Below are 15,417 nucleotides of genomic sequence, written 5' to 3'. Positions count from 1 at the left end.
GGACAACTGTCTTCAAGTCTTAAAGGCTTCACAGATCCCACCCATGAATGAAGCACAGAGTAAATTCAGAGCACTGATTCGCTTTCTCACAAAATTACCATTTTAACCAAATCTTCCTTCCACCTCCCATCCATTACAGTTTTATACAACTTGTACTGTGTGCTTGTGAAACAACACCTTCAAACTCTTATAACTCAGCCAAATTAAAATGCATTTTTGAGGGAATACAGAAAAGCTTTTCTGAATGAGGTTTGAATTTTCTACCAGATTTCAATTTTCTGCTATATCCTCTTTGTCTTGAGAGTTTGGGGTGGGGGAGAGAAAAAATTCTTGTTTTGTTGCGTTTCACTGTTTCATGCTAAGCTGAGTTTATAGCATTCTCCCCAATGGGTAGGCAGGAAATGAGCCTATGTAAATTCATTCTAGAAAGAAAAGGCACAAGCAGCTGTTAAAGAATAGTGTGAGTTGAAATACTTCAGTGATCATTTCTTACTGTAGTAAATTCTCCTCGGGTTTTGCCAAAATTTTACTGTTTTATGGTCATGGATGGTAATTTAAGTGCAAACTTGACTCTTTTTCCTGCTAGCACCTTGCTATTAATAAGCTGTGTGGGAGGATGGTGTTCCCTTTTCATCCATCCACAGAATTAAGTTAAGTTAAAACTGTGGAGTGAAAATTTGACCTTGAGTACCCACCTTACTTCTGGTGAGATCTGACCGAGCACGTGGCTTGTCCTGTGGTATCCTCTGCTGGCTTGTTGTGTGGAAGAATTGAAGTTGTTTTTCTTCTGGGAGCACAGTTAATTGACAAAGTTTTGCAGTTAGAGGTAAGAGTGTTGTCAGGTAGGAAAATGTCTAAAAAAACTAGTTGTGAATGTGGAATTGTATTGAGGTGCTTGTGGTCAGGGTGTGAGATTATTGCATTTTGTGGCAATTTGCCGTATGTTTTGTGAAACTGATGTTTTCCTAAACACTGGATGAAAGCTCCATAGTTACTGTTGGACAGGTTGTGAATTTTCAATTTCATTTGGGTCTAAATTAGTCTCTTGCTCATTTTCAGTCTTCAGGGTGATTTCCTTAGGTTCCAGGGTTTATTCCAGCTCTTCTGAAAAGGAAGCTTTGAAAACAGTGCAGGGAGTAGTGGAAAATGATGGTATTTGAAAAGTGAGAGAGTGAGTTAATGACTGTGGGATGAGAGCACTTAGAGAATATTTTTCCTAAGAAAATTAGCTGGTTGTGCTCCGAGCTGATACCTGTTGAGGGAAGTGTGGCAGCTGAAACTGCAGTTGGGAATTTCAGGTCATCTCCAGCTTCAGGCAGGCAACACAATATTAGCTTATCTCGATGGCTTGAAAAGTCGTAAATTAAAGACAACGCTTCTTGTCATGGGGTAAGCACCTTTCCTGCAAAATCCACAGGCAGGGATTTCATGATGTAAATTTTCAGAACAAAACCAGAAAACTATTGTCACTTATTTTGCTGAGACAGTGCTAGAAAGGACTCCCAGGGTCATGGAGCTCAGTTCTGTGCTCCAGCTGATGCCAAATTGTATAATCCCTATACCGAATTAATGAACGCTTGTGCTGGAAGGGGCACATGGGGGAATTACCGGCACACGTTCTGTTAAACACTGGAACCTCCCTGTGACCCTGTCATCGCTCTGTGAAACAGCTGCCTAATGCATTCCCTACGACAGTGGGAACTAACAATGCCTTGTCTTCTCTAGCACGTGGCTGTGGCTCCGTGGCTTTCTTACACTGCTTGCTGTACGTTCAGGCCGTATCTGCAAGGACACTTCCCTGTGAAGGCACAGGAGAGCTGCAGCTTGGTGTTCCTGCTGTCTCCAAACCTTAAAGGTGTTGACTACGAAAGTCTCCAATCTGTGATTCCTTAAGATCTGTCAGTGAAAATGGAGTCCTTCGGAAACCTGATGTGTTATATGTCTTCATGTCCTAGGCCACTTCTTTGTGAACCTTTCTGTCTCTCACCGTACGAGGCAGTCATAAAAATTGTAGAATCATGGGATTATTAAGATTGGAACAGACTTTTAAGATCATCGGGTCCAACCCTTACCACAGCAGTACCATGTTCACCACTAAACCACGTCCCCAAGTGCCACATCCACACGTTTTCTGAACACTTTCCAGGATGGTGATTCCACCACTTCCCTGGACAGCCTGTTCCAATGCTGGACCACCCTATCGATGAAGAAATTCTTCCTGATAATTAACCTGAACCTCTCCTGATGCAACTTGAGGCCCTTTCCTTTCATCCTGTCACTTGTTACCTGGGAGAAGAGGCTGACCCCCATTGGGCTGCCACCTCCTTTCAGGGAGTTGTAGAGAGTGAGAAGGTTCCCCCAGGAAAGTTGAAAGGTGAAGCTGTGAGTTCCATCCCTTCACTAAAGTAAAACTTGTCATTGTGGATGCCAAGTGCTGTCTAATAAATAACTTGGTATTAACAGCTAACAAATACCTTGGTATTGACTTCCAGCAAACTGTGCTTTGCTGGAAAAAGTATCTTGAGCATGAAGTATCTTTTTCCTGTTGAACGACTCACCAATGCAAATCTTATTTGAACAGCTGAGGGGCTGATGGACTGGCAGCCTGAGCACAGTTATTTGTCCAGATCCTAAGGCTCAGGATGGTTCTCATTACTCTTGGTTAAAGAATGTAATTTTGAACCAGTGGGCTAATCTTGTGTGCTGAACAGACTAATAAATATGGAAAATATTTAGTAGATATTCCCTGAAAAGAAAGGATAATAGCCTTCGAGAGAGGAGGTATCTGATACTTAAAAGCTTATTTACATAAAATAACCATGGTACTATCAAACATCTGCACTGTGTGCAGATAGATTGTTCTGTTAAGTGGAATCCTGGCCAAATAAAATATCCTCTATAGCTGACAATTACATTTGAGACAGAGTTCAGAGATAAAGGTTGGGAGGGAAGAAAGGAGAGTGCTGGCTTGGCTACTCTACCAACTCTATGTTTTGAGCCTTGGTAATACCTGATGACAGACAGCATGATATTTACATTGCTGCATATACCATAAAGGCAACTGGCAGTGATTAAAAGGGAAGGATGAACCTTCTCCACTAAAACTGCTGTGTTTGGAAATGAGATGTTTGAGCCTGCTTTCCATCATGTGGAATTAACACTGCATAGCTGCAGTGCCCTTTAAATTAGGCAGGGATGTTGGCACGAAATCAAATAAATATAATTGGTTTCAAACTGAAAATCTAATTTAGGCATGCTAATAGCATCTTAAGTAAATGTGGCAGGTCACGCAGGACTTGTGTAACTGGCCCTTGGAGCTTACTGTAGTTATTGCTGTGGGGAAAATGGTCTCAGAGGTGTTCCCCAAATCACCTGGGCACCTTAGGCAACTGGAGGGTGTGTCCTTAAGGACGTGATGGAGATGTGTGCTAGCCTGGACTAACTTGGGATATCCTGGGGGCTGCAGGAGGTTGGGCATACAGCTAACAGCACCCTTGCATCCATGCTCTGGTGTTTGCAGTGGAAATGTTGAGGGAGTATCAGATGGGCTGATGCTCGTCCCTGGTAATCCTTCTCTCAGCTAATACCTTCTGTGGCCAGTGGCTTTTCCTCCTGTCTGTTTTTTTTCCTTGCATCTCTTGTTCTGGTGTGGAGTGTGATGCTGGGGGGCTGCAGCTCTTTGTCGTAGGGAGGCAGCGGAAAGCCTGGCTCAGCTGGATGTGCTGTAAGCTGGTGACTGCTGGTGAAATCACACAGCAAAGTGACCCAGTGACAGCTTGGTCAGATATCTTGCTGACGTGCTCTGTGTGGCCAACCCTGTTCCTCACCCTCTGTTCCAGTCCTGGCCTGTGTTATATTGACAGGCTGATGATCATTTGCTCTCCAAACCTGTCACTTCCTTGCTTAGTCTGTGAGGATTCTCAGCCGGAATGTTTGCCAAAGGTGGAAAGCAGATGATGTTTTTCTGTATTCAGGGCCTAGGAGATATCGAAAGTGTTTTGAGAGAACAATGCGGTGTGGGGTGGGGTGAAAATTTCCATAAAGCTCCCCTTCCTTTCTGCAGAAACCTTGGCATTGGGTCATTTAGATTACAGTAGCTAGATCTCCCTCCAGCTTAGAAATCAGTGTCATTTATTTATTTATAGTGTAGAGTTCAGTGGGGCCATGGGGAGATGTGTCCAGCTGTGGGTGTTGCCCGTCAGTTGCCGATGGCTCTGCAAATTGGACTTCTTACAAGTGCCTGGATGTGGATTTGTGTTCTTCCTTCTGAGTCTGAGATGCAAGTTAAAGACCTGGACAATAAGTCTGCGGCATTGAGTGCTTCTGTATTGATGGACCACTGGGTGGGAAACCTGTTTAAACAAGTGCTGGCAGCACTGTGTGATCTTTGCTGGCTTATCATCCCTCTCCACTGTACACAGAGCACTGGGAATCTTGAGAAATGCATTGTCTTACAAGGGCAGAAACCTCTGAGCTCTGGGCACAATGTGTGGTTTTCAGTGGTATTGTCAACAGCGAGAGCTCTGTCAAGATGGTAAATAACTCACTGTCAGCAAGTTTACATGCAGTTCAAATATTTTGGCTCTATTTCTAATTGGACAGTGGAGTTTCAGAAATATGTTTCTCCTTATTTTCTGAAATTCTTTGAACATGCTGGGCTAACACTGGAATATCAGTTGTCTGTTGGACACTGCAGGTGCTGACATGAATTGAGCAAAGACCCAGGCTTTGGGGAAGACACGTGATGGAGACTTAACAGCAGAAATCCCTCATGTGTGAGCACTGAAATCATTGGCCATGCAACTTGCACAGAATCACAAACTACCTGAGCTCTGGCTGTACTGGAATAAATGATCAGAGGTCATTGCAAAGATACACCTGCAATTTAAATGAAACAAACAGGAATTCACAACTGAAAACTGTGCTTTTCCCCATTCCCGTTTCCAATTCTTTCAGTAAAAGGCCTAGGCTGTTGCTATCAGATGTGCTGGTGCAAAATAGGATTCATTTGTATTTAGGCCTTAATTTTGTGCTTGAGCATGTTACCTCCCAATCCTTGCCCTTTCTCTGTGTTGTGCAGCACATGCCCTGTGTCTTAATGTACCTGCAGCCACCTCTGGCTTGAGCCCAGCTGAATGTTCGCAGCACTTGGCTGTGCTCAAGGTGAGCCTGAACGAGGCATGAACGTGCTGCATTCGGTGGGGTGAGTTAGGCTGTGCTCAAGGCTGGGGTGACATTTTGACATTGACCACACGGAAGCGCCAAGTTTTGAAAGAGTTTATTTAAAATAGGGTTGAGTTATTCTCCTTAAAGCTTTTACCTCAGAAATACGAGCATGGCCACTGTCTTGTAGATGTGGGAGTTCAGCTGTTACACCTGCCTGCAGGACTGCTGCACACACGTAGTGCAGGTGTCTTCATGTGTAGTGTGTACTTATGCTGTGATGTGTAGTCAGTGGAGATTGCTGGTTTTCCTCCATCCCCCCAATATGGGCTTTAAAATTGTCCCCCTCACAACTTTTCAGTTAAATCTGCTTTTGCTTTCTGGCTTTGCTTATGCTTCTCTGATTTATTTCTTTCCTGCACTGTATCAACAAGTATTGCTTTACCTCTTCTTTACACAGTATATTCCTGTCTCTGCTGTGGATCAAACGCTGCATGACTGGAGTGCAGAGAAGGTGCACGAAGTTAAACCTGGCCTCTTACTACCTCTACCAGTGTTCTAAATAGGGTATTACCTTCTTGTGCTGCAGCTTGTAAAGAAATAAATGTAAAACCCTGGTTCTTCTCTCTGTGGGAAATACTATTCATAGTAAATCCGTATTGGGAATGAGTGGTGGAAGGGTGTCTGGGAGCGAGTGTGGATGTGTTGGCACAGATCTGGGAGCTTCCTGATGGTAGGTGCACATCTGCACTCCCTGTGTTGCTGTGGGAGGGCAGCTCCACACACTCCCGTGCTTTTGTAGCTTTTTTGCATCTTGGACATGGATTCTCTGCTGCTGCTTTAGTTTCCTATAGGTTTCCCAACCAGGCACAGAGCAAAACCAACTGAGTTCTGCCCTACTGATATTGCTGCTGCTCACAGTGTCTCTGACAGCATTCAGAGCCACCTTGTTGTTTGGTTTTGCTCTGAGCAGTGCTCGAGGCACCTGAGTGACCCTCCTGATTTGAGACTGTAACTTCACTTCTGGCACTGTTAATACTCTTCCTGCAGTACCAGGCTGAGTAGATGACACTTTGCTGTGAAAGCTTTTTCCTCTCCACAGCTGAGCAGATGTTTTTGTCCCCTCTGTGACACTACTAGGAATAGATATGAGTCCCATCACGAATTCCCATTGGTTTTATTGATGCTATTTGTAATTGTTATTGTGAATTGCGTCTTCCATTTTGTAGTATGAATGTGACACGTAGTGGGGAGATGGCTTGAAGAACTACAACCGTATTCAAGGACCATTAACGTGGAATTACTTCACTCTTCCTGAATCGTGGGGCTTCTGCCAGCAAGACTTTGACATCCAGTGGACTCTTGTTACCAAGACCTCCTTGGGGAGTGGAGTATTCCCACTCCATACTGAGTTGGCTAGAAATTTGAGAGTAGGCTTTTTTTTTGCTGGCTTGTTTTTAGAAGAGGCTCTTTGTTTGTGAGAGGACTCTTCTCACCAGAAGCCTCAAATGAGGTGCAGAAAATAGAGGCATCGCTTTGCCTTCATAGCAAATGGACCAAACAATGCAAGATCAGTCAGAGTTTGCAATATGGTATTTAATTTCTAGTTTAATTAGATCTGTATCTGCACTGTGCTCTGTAAGAACAGTTAAGAAATTCTATTCCCAGTCTTGTAGCTTCTAGTTTTATTACTGTATTGTCCTTGGAATGAGTAACCACAGAGCAGGGCTCCCACAGCTCTTTGGCATGAGGCTGCCAAAGAGTCGAGGCGTCCAGAGATGGAGGATTCCACCCCCATGCCTGCTCTGCAGGCACGGACACAGAGTCTGTGTTGTGAAGCATTAAAGGTCTCCTGGGCTTTGGGGTACCTGGAACCTGACAGACATTGCTTGGTCCAGAGCAGCCTTGCAGGGAAGTGTTTTGTGTGCATTGTTCATAAGAGGAAAACCCGGGGGCACAATTATAAACAGAGCCTGCGTCACGAGCGGCTTTCTGGCACCGCACTCCAGATAGGGGAGGATGGATTCCAGATCTCGCTTAAAAATAGAGAGGTCGTGTGTGTGCTGGGGAATGGTGGAAAGCAGAGGGCAGGGTTGTGCAGAGGTCTTTGGCTAGGCATAGTCTAATGCTGAAGGAGACTTGGGAATGACTTATGGGGAGAGTTGGATTTCTTCAGCCTTAGAAGAGTTGTTGCTGTCCTCAGCTATCCAGGGGGTAAAAAGCTTTCTACCGTGTGGGTGGTCAAACACAGAAGCAGCCAAAAAGGTTGCAGAAATACCTCTTGTTAAAGAAAATCCAGACTAGACTGAGTTTGATGCTGAGGAACCTTATCTAAATTGAGATTTGACCCTGCTTTCATCAGGAGAGTGGACTAGAGGCCACTGGAGGTTCCTTCAAACCTAAGTGGTTTGTAATATGCATTGGGCCCTGGGAGAGCAGGTTTCCTCTACAGAGGGGATTTGATATGGCATTAGGATAAGGACTGATGCTCAAGACTGTTATGGAACATGTCCCCTGTTGATTTTAACTGCTTTGTGAGCAACTGAGTTACCATGAAGGGAAAATTTCACATCCCCCAGGGTACCTGAAGTAGATTTCGAGCTTGGGAAACACTGTTTTGTGAGTCCTCTTTCCATGTAACTATTTCAAATCACCATTGCACGTGGTAGGAGAATTCTGTTCTAGAGCCAGGATTTGGTGTGTGTCTTGTGACCATTTGGCACGACTGTTCCCATTGCTTAAGCAGATGCCTCTGCCAAGAGGATCTCTGGCTTCAATTGCATTCGCCTGGGAGGAGGCATCAGTGCAATTCATCCCACTCTTACTGGGAGAGCTGCAAAGTCCTTTTGTGGCTGCAGAGATTGAGTTATCTTTGGAGACAAAGTGTGTAGGAACATGCTGTGTCCTCTGGTCAGTCCCCTGTCTTTCTGCTCCTCCAATTAGCCTTGAAATAATTGGTTTCCATTAACTCTAAGAAGAGATCTCCTTGGGCTTGTCTTTATTTTCAAAAATGGAAGCTTCATGTAAGTTATGCAACTGCAGAAGAGATGGTGTCCAGCCTCCCTTGAAGGCTGATGCGGGGCTTTCATGGGGGGTTTGTCTCAGTTTAAGGAGAAGTTCAGGCTGGAGCTGTGGATGCTAAAGGTACAGGGAGTATGGATCCAGGGGAGCAGAGGAGATAACCTGGAAAAATGAGGCTTCAGTAACTGACTGCTTGGGGAGTTTTTGGTTTGGGTTGTTTTAATCCTTTCAGAGCTTGATTTTAATTCAGAAAGAGCCATTTAATCGAGAAACATGAAAGAAGCAGGGGTTAGAAAGGGTATGTTTTCCTCCTAAGGCAATGTTTTCTAAAGTAGGTCATGACCCTCTTATGCAGGAATTTTGCAGCTGCTATCCTAAGGGTTGGAACTATATATGAGAGCCTACAGGGGCGAAGGCAGGAGGTATTAAGCAGATCCTAATACCCATTTGGGGTCTCCTTCCTCCCCCTGCCCCCAGCCTTCAACAAAACGATCTCCTGCTTTTCAGGAATAAAGCAGCAAGCATTTGGCTGTGCCCGGTTTTATTGTTTTGCTAAGCCGTTATGCTGGAAGAGATTAACTAGGGAGCAAATTTTCTCCGAAAGCTGATCTTGAGAGAGGCGGAGGGAAGAGCCCCAGCACTGACCTTGATCAGAGAGTCTTGAGTTGGGGAGTGAGTGTGAACTGAGCACGGGAACATTAACCCAGTGCTGCCCACGCCCTCAGGACCGCGTTTGGCTCTGACCTCCTGGGAGAGTTGGTGTGACCAAGCAGTGCTCCCCTGGCACAAATTGCCCTTGGGGTTTTTTCCTCGCTGAAGGTGTTTTATAGCAACCCAGGAAATCTCCTCTCTTTCCCACCATTCCCTGTATATTTGTTACCTGCTCTTAAAACTTTTAGAAAACTTCCTTGATGAGCCTTTTCTTTTTCTCTCCCTTTGTGTCATCATCTCTCTCTATGCCTGTTTTCACTTAGCAATGTGTTCAGCATCCTTGCTGCAGCTTCTCTCCTTTCCTTTTCTTGCCATCCTGGCATTTGACAAACAAATTGTGTGGCTTCAAAGCCTGAAGTGCCCGTGTTGCCATGTTTTCTGTACTCTTCCAAGAAGCATGGAAACCCGCCTTTGTTTGGTCCCAGGAGCACGGCATGCTGCCGCTGCCACCAAAGAGCAGCTTGCTTGTGGCACATCGTGCTGCAGCTTGGCTTAATCCTTGCCTGATACGCTTTTGAGATTTCATTGTTTCTCTGTAATTAGTGCTACAGAGGAGCTGAAAGAAATGACGAATTAGCGGGAGAGGGGGGAGTGGGGAGAGCAGGTGGTGATCGAACTAAACAGAGCTGCCAGAAAAGTAGGAGCAGCAGGGAATTAAATGGGAGGAGTCTCGAGTTCGGATGATTCCCTGCCATGTGCCCAGAAGGATTTAGTTTGGGATTTCATTACTGTTAAAATAATGCCACACACTCCTAACAGATCGGGTCCCTGTAGGCTGGGGCATTGTCCAAACACTTAGTGAAAAGCAGTTTTTGCCCTCAAGTCCTAGTGAGCATTGATCCCACAGACTCAGAGAGTGGGAAAGATCTGTAGCATGAGTGGTCCTGCTTTTAATTAGTCTGTATCTATTGTTTCTGGTAGTAACATCTTAAAACAATAAAACACAAAGCTATTCTTTGTGTAGTCACTTCTATAACCCCCTGGACTTCATCTTGTGAAAGATTTGGTCTCCAGGAGTGGTATTGCATCCGGATCGTAAGAAGCACCTCTGCCAGTCGTGCTTACACCAGCTGAGTTTAACTGGCACAAAAATCCCAGGATGTCATGCTGTGGGGGGAAGCAGGAGTGTGCTGACACTACTGAGCATCTGAGATAGTCTTTGAGCACAGGTACTCTCATATCAATGAGGATTGTGAGATGAAAATACACACTGAAGAACTAACTGAGGAGTGCAAAGGGTTGTGTGACAAGACAATCCTCTGAGGTGTGCAGTTGTATATTCTTAACGGCGTCTGGCTTGTGTTTTCAGCCTCTATTACTATGCACCAAGACATCCAAAGAAAGAAATCACAATACTGGTGCTTTGAATGTGTCAGCAGCAACATTTCTTCTGGGATCTGACACTTTCCAAAGAAATGATACCGTGTTTGTTTTTTATTCCGACTTCCAAAAGGCAATTGCAGTAGGGAGACCAGCAGTGCTAGGAAGTGCAAACTCACTCCTGCCTTTTGCCAGCATTTCTGTGTGCTCTGCCCTCTTTGTCTTGAGTCTTTATGTGGTTTTACTGTTTTTTCCCCACCAGAGAAGCTGCAGAAAAAAGTTAGGAAAGCAGGTACTGGGTGGAGAGGAGCACGTCAGTGCCACCCAGGATTCCCAGTGAATGGGAATACATCTGTGCTGGGACTGCTGCTTTGCTGCTGGATTCCTGCACCTGCTGCTTGCCAGGCAAAGTGACCACAGGGAGTGTGTGTGGAGGTTTGCTTTTGGGATGTTTGTCCCCTGCATAATGTTGTGTATCTCAGCCCTGCTCTTGGCAGTGTAGCCAAACTCTGCTGTCAAAACCTCCCCACTTTGCTCTTTCTGAGCGCTTTGTGTTAAATATCTGCCCAGACTCCTACATCATCTCCAACCTTTGCTCAAGATCCTGCTTATAGCACTCAAATTTCATTTTCAAAGTCCCTTGTAAATATTTTTGCTACTATTGCTGTCTTTTTCTTCCACCTAAGCTTTGCTTTGCTCCGTGCTCTGAAAAACTTGTGCAAGTAATAAATGGCCTCAGTCTTGAACTTCTTAAAAACCCATTTGCTTTGTGAAATAGTTCAGCTTTAGCAACCTTAGCATTTTGTGTTCTGCACATTGTTGCCTTCTGGGATTAAAATGTAAACTCCTGAATGCAGGGAATCCCTGGCAAGCTGATGCTGTTGTCCAGGGTGCACTGGCAATGCCATATAAAGTGAAGTCAAAGTCCTGTAGCTCCACTGTAGCAGGTTCTGGTTGAAGATTAGAGGAGCAGTGTCCCACAGTTCAGGACTTTTCAATTTATTTCAGTGTGACTTTGAATGGAGAAGTTTTTCTGTATCTTTCAAGGCTGGATTTCAAGCTCTTTTCCCCCCCCTCCCCCCGGAACTTTATTTGAATTTATCTTGGTGCAACTTGCTGTGAGAAGAACATTGATGGTGGTTGTAGGGAGCTTCAGTAACCTTTGAAGACGAGATTGAAAACTTTTGCCTCCAGTTTATGTGAATGTACTAGACAAAAATCACAAAGCTTGCAAAAATATGCTTTGTCTGAATTTCAGAATCTGGAAGCAGTTTTTATAGTGTTAAGGACAAGAGAATCTGGTAAAATAAGTGTGTTACTGCAAAATGCAGAATAGTTGTTCTCATCTCTCTCCTCAGCCTAAATGGGCTCATGGGTTATGCCTTGGCTAATAAACAAAATATCCGTGGGTTTATTTTTATTAGCATTTTTTAGGTGTTGGCAATAGGAAGCTCTTGAACTATTTTCCACCTATCCTACCTCCTTTTTTATTAATTTGGATTTACTCTTTTCCAGTGAAGTTGTGTAAATGTGGGGAACCAAGATGAAGGTAGAAAGTAAAGTAACAAGGTGTCCTATTGATGAGACGTCAATGTTGCAACAATTTTTGGAGGCCAGCAAAAATAGACTTAACATCAACTAGATTTGAAGTCTCACTGTTGCAATCTCCTTTTGATATCAAAGAGTATGATATTGCTGAGCAGTTTAAATCCAGAACTCTTATCCCTGGTTGTAGCAGTTTGAACAACTGTACATTAAAATGCAGTATTTTTTCCCTGTTGGAATTTAAATGTTCTCTGGCTGTGGTTCTCAACCCAGACAGCGAGGCGGTGTGAGAACTGGAGCTGAACCTGCTTGAATGAAACCTACCTCGTGTCTTTGCATGAAATGAGGAGAGATGAGAACAGCAATTAGTACCTAAAAATATTTGAAAAATCTCATTAGTTTTGGTAGCAAAGACTGTGGCTTGTTTTGACACTTTGGGTGAATACATCAGGTTAAAAGTCTGTGTGACCTCAGTGGCATTGCTTTTAAAAGTACATGAGTAGAATCACTCCTCTGTTATAAGGAAGCTGGAGTCTGGATGGATTTTTTTGTCTGCACAGCTGTAACGATCCCTGGAAGGGATCATAAAGATCCACTTGTTTTCCTTCGGTTTGCCCAGCACTTGGCTGTGGCAGCTGAGCTGACCCATGGGGCTGCACAGACCTGACTGGGGAGACCTGGAGAGCCTTCACTGGATTTTCACTTGGCTCTACTGTCTTTACCCTCTGGCATTCGTAATTTTGTTGTCTGGCCTCTGTCCCTTCGTGCTGAAGTCTGTAAGATGTTGCTGACTCTCTTTTTCACCCCCAGGGAGTGGAGCGACTGCGGTGGTGCAGGCGGCCTTCTGCATTCCGAAGAAGGAGAAGGTGGCAATTAAACGGATCAATCTGGAGAAGTGTCAGACGAGCATGGATGAACTCCTGGTATGCAACCAAAATTGTCTGGGGAGTTGTATTTCAGTTATCCCTGAAATATCTCTTTGCTGAATGCCTTAAACAGCCTTTCTTGAGGAGGGGTGAAGGTGAGGGGACTTGACTGACTCCTCTGGAGGCAGCTCGGTTGTCCTGGTTGGGGGACACGGTACTTAAAATGTTAAAAAGATCAACTGTTGCAGAACTTCAGACTGTTTGTTTAGAGCTAAGCACTTTGTATAATCCCTTTGTTTTGAACAGAGTTAATGTGCAAGTGTGAAGCTCAGCTGTACCCACCAGAGCTCTGTGGTTTGAGGGGGTCCAGAGCTACATGCTTCCAGAACCTTTACAATTTAAGGGAATGGCTTTGCTTTCTCTTCCCTTCCTGCAGTTCTTTACATTTTTTCCCCCTTCACCTGCAAAGAGAAAAACTAAATGAATTAGCTGTTGTTCCTAATCTCTCTCTGGTACTGATGCCAGCTAAAGGGATCACTGACATACTGCAGGCTGCCATATGGAAACCCCCGTAATTCCGAGTTCAGGACAGGAGAGAGTCCTTTGGAGCTGTAGCTCTGTAATTTCCTTCTGCTGTGTGTCTCTTCTCAAGGTTATCTCAATGAAAAACAGATTCTTGCAGAGGTAACCGTGGTAACTGAAACTGCCCTTTTCTCATCTGGCTCAGATGTTGCTGGGCTTGGTTTTCTCCTCTCCCTGTGTGTGTGACCTGGTGCTTCTGCAGTGCTGCAGTTCTCACCTCACACGTGGAAGATCCCTGGATTTAAGCCAGGCAGAAATGGACATTCCTGTGAACATTGAGGTGTCTCCACTAAAATGAGAAAGCTCTCTGGGGTCAAACTTTCTATAGTAAATATTGGCGTAGTAAAAACTGGGGAGATGAGGCCTTGTACCATCTTTTCTTCTAAAGCAACTGTCTAGGATTTTTATAATACTGCCTGTCTGTCCACTTACAACAACTTCTATAGTGTTACCTCAGGCACTTATTTTTGTGGTTGCTGTTAGAAAGTAAAACAGGGGCAGAATTTGGGAATCCTGGTGAACTTTACACCTGTATGATCTTCAGCAAATCACCTGAACCATGGTTCCGGTTTCTGTTTAGTGACTGATGATATTTTTATCATTATAGGGATCTGCAAATCTGCCCTTGTAAGGAGGAAAGGCTCCATCCAAGCTGTCACATTTTCGTGCTTTTGTGAAGGGTTGCGTGTAGGACTCTTAAGGTGGCCTGTGTGCAAATCCTCTTATGGCTCATGCTGGAGTTCAAGATCTCTTCCCTTTTCACAGTTGGTCTTTTTGTCCTGATACCAACCCTTGGTACCCTTTTCAAGCCTTTTATGTGGCTTGTCCACACTGCTCTCAGCTGTATTCCTGACTGCATTGTCACGATGTAGTAATTGAGATTGTCAGTCTTTGAGTAATTGCCAATTCTGGCTAAAAGGGTTGGGTTCAGAAAGAGATGCTGTGCACACTTGGCATGTAATTTTATATAAGTACTTCTAATTGCATATTTTAAATCCCTGACTGACCTGGTCCTCACAAGGATTTTTCCTGTTATGGGTAGGATTGCAGTGTCTTGCAGTTGTCAGGTCTCTGGAGCTTCCAGTTTTGTGACCAGGTCTAGAGTGAGTCCTTCTCTAGGCTTGGGTATGCAATTATTCTTGAACCTAAAGTCATGGTGGAGGGGAGAGGATGGTTCTGAGCTGTAGCAGCTTCCTGGGGCACTGGCTGCTGAGGTAGACATGTTGTGTAAAAAGTGTTTTCCCTTGGTTTATTTTGAACTTGTCAAGTTTATGGGATGTTGATTCCCAGTACAAGTTGAAAGGATGGAAGTTCCTGATTTTTCTGCTCTGTGCTCTTACCTTCACTTCTTTTTATCTTGTTTCCATATTTGCTTCTTCCCTAAAGTAAATATTCTCAAGTTTTACAGTCTTGCAGTCTCCCTTTGTGGCAGTTCCCCAATTAGTTTAATTAACTTTTTTGAGCAACTACTTCTTACTGAAGGATTGTGTGGTTTTTGGTTTTTTCCCCTAAGGAAGGTAACTATAAATCCTTGCAGATTACAGTTGTTTAAAGAAGCAAATGCAAATAGAAAGATGATGAGTTCATACTGGGGTGTGTTATACCCCCTCCTTGCTTTCTTCTCTCCCTCTGTGCAGTTAAAAACACGAGTTGGCCTTTCATTAGCTCTCCTTGCTCTGAAGGCTTCTGAGCACAATAGTCAGTTCACTGTGAACTTTGCTGGACTGCCTGGGGTCAGGACAGTGCTCTGGTGTTAGAGCAGTGCCCACTCGTCGGGCAGTGTGGTAGCAAAGGGAAGATTGTGCTTAAATGACTTTATAATTATTTTTCTACAGTGCCTCAGACCCATAGCCTTCTCTTTATTCCCAGCTAAAGGATAAAACAGTTGCTTGGGAGAGGGTAGGGAGAGCAGCAAACATTTCTGCCATCCTGATAAGGATGGTTTGGTTGTTCTCCATCTCTTTCAATGTCCATGCTGCTTAGTGGTTGGCACTTCCACTGCTTGGGATGGAGGAGAAGAGGAAGGTTAATTCGGAGTGGGGTTAGGAAATGCAGAGTAAGTGGCTCTATCACGAGCTGAATGGTGAGTGGCCTTGAGCTTCCTTGAGCCTGGCATGTTCCCAGAGGCCAGGAAATCCGGGACCACCTTCTGGCTTGTGGAGATACCATGCTTAGAGTGATTTAAGTGGTATGACTTGGCTTGTTAAAG

The 15,417-nt window shown here is 44.4% G+C and overlaps 1 protein-coding gene across 1 annotated transcript in view; it reads left to right on the top strand.

Moving 5' to 3' along the window:
• OXSR1 (oxidative stress responsive kinase 1) overlaps positions 1 to 15,417 on the top strand; it is a 92,205-nt gene that overhangs the window by 6,777 nt on the left and 70,011 nt on the right. Inside the window, exon 2 of the mRNA XM_051768367.1 lies at positions 12,571 to 12,683. Coding sequence (XP_051624327.1) covers positions 12,571 to 12,683 — 113 coding nt within the window. The remainder of the gene's footprint in view (positions 1 to 12,570; positions 12,684 to 15,417) is intronic.

This window comes from Manacus candei, unplaced genomic scaffold, assembly GCF_025592945.1.
Source record: "Manacus candei isolate 608988 ecotype Guabito, Panama unplaced genomic scaffold, ASM2559294v1 h1tg000094l, whole genome shotgun sequence".
Lineage (NCBI taxonomy): Eukaryota > Metazoa > Chordata > Aves > Passeriformes > Pipridae > Manacus > Manacus candei.
The sequence above is the reverse complement of the archived record's forward strand: the minus strand, read 5'-3'. Positions and strand labels throughout refer to the sequence as shown.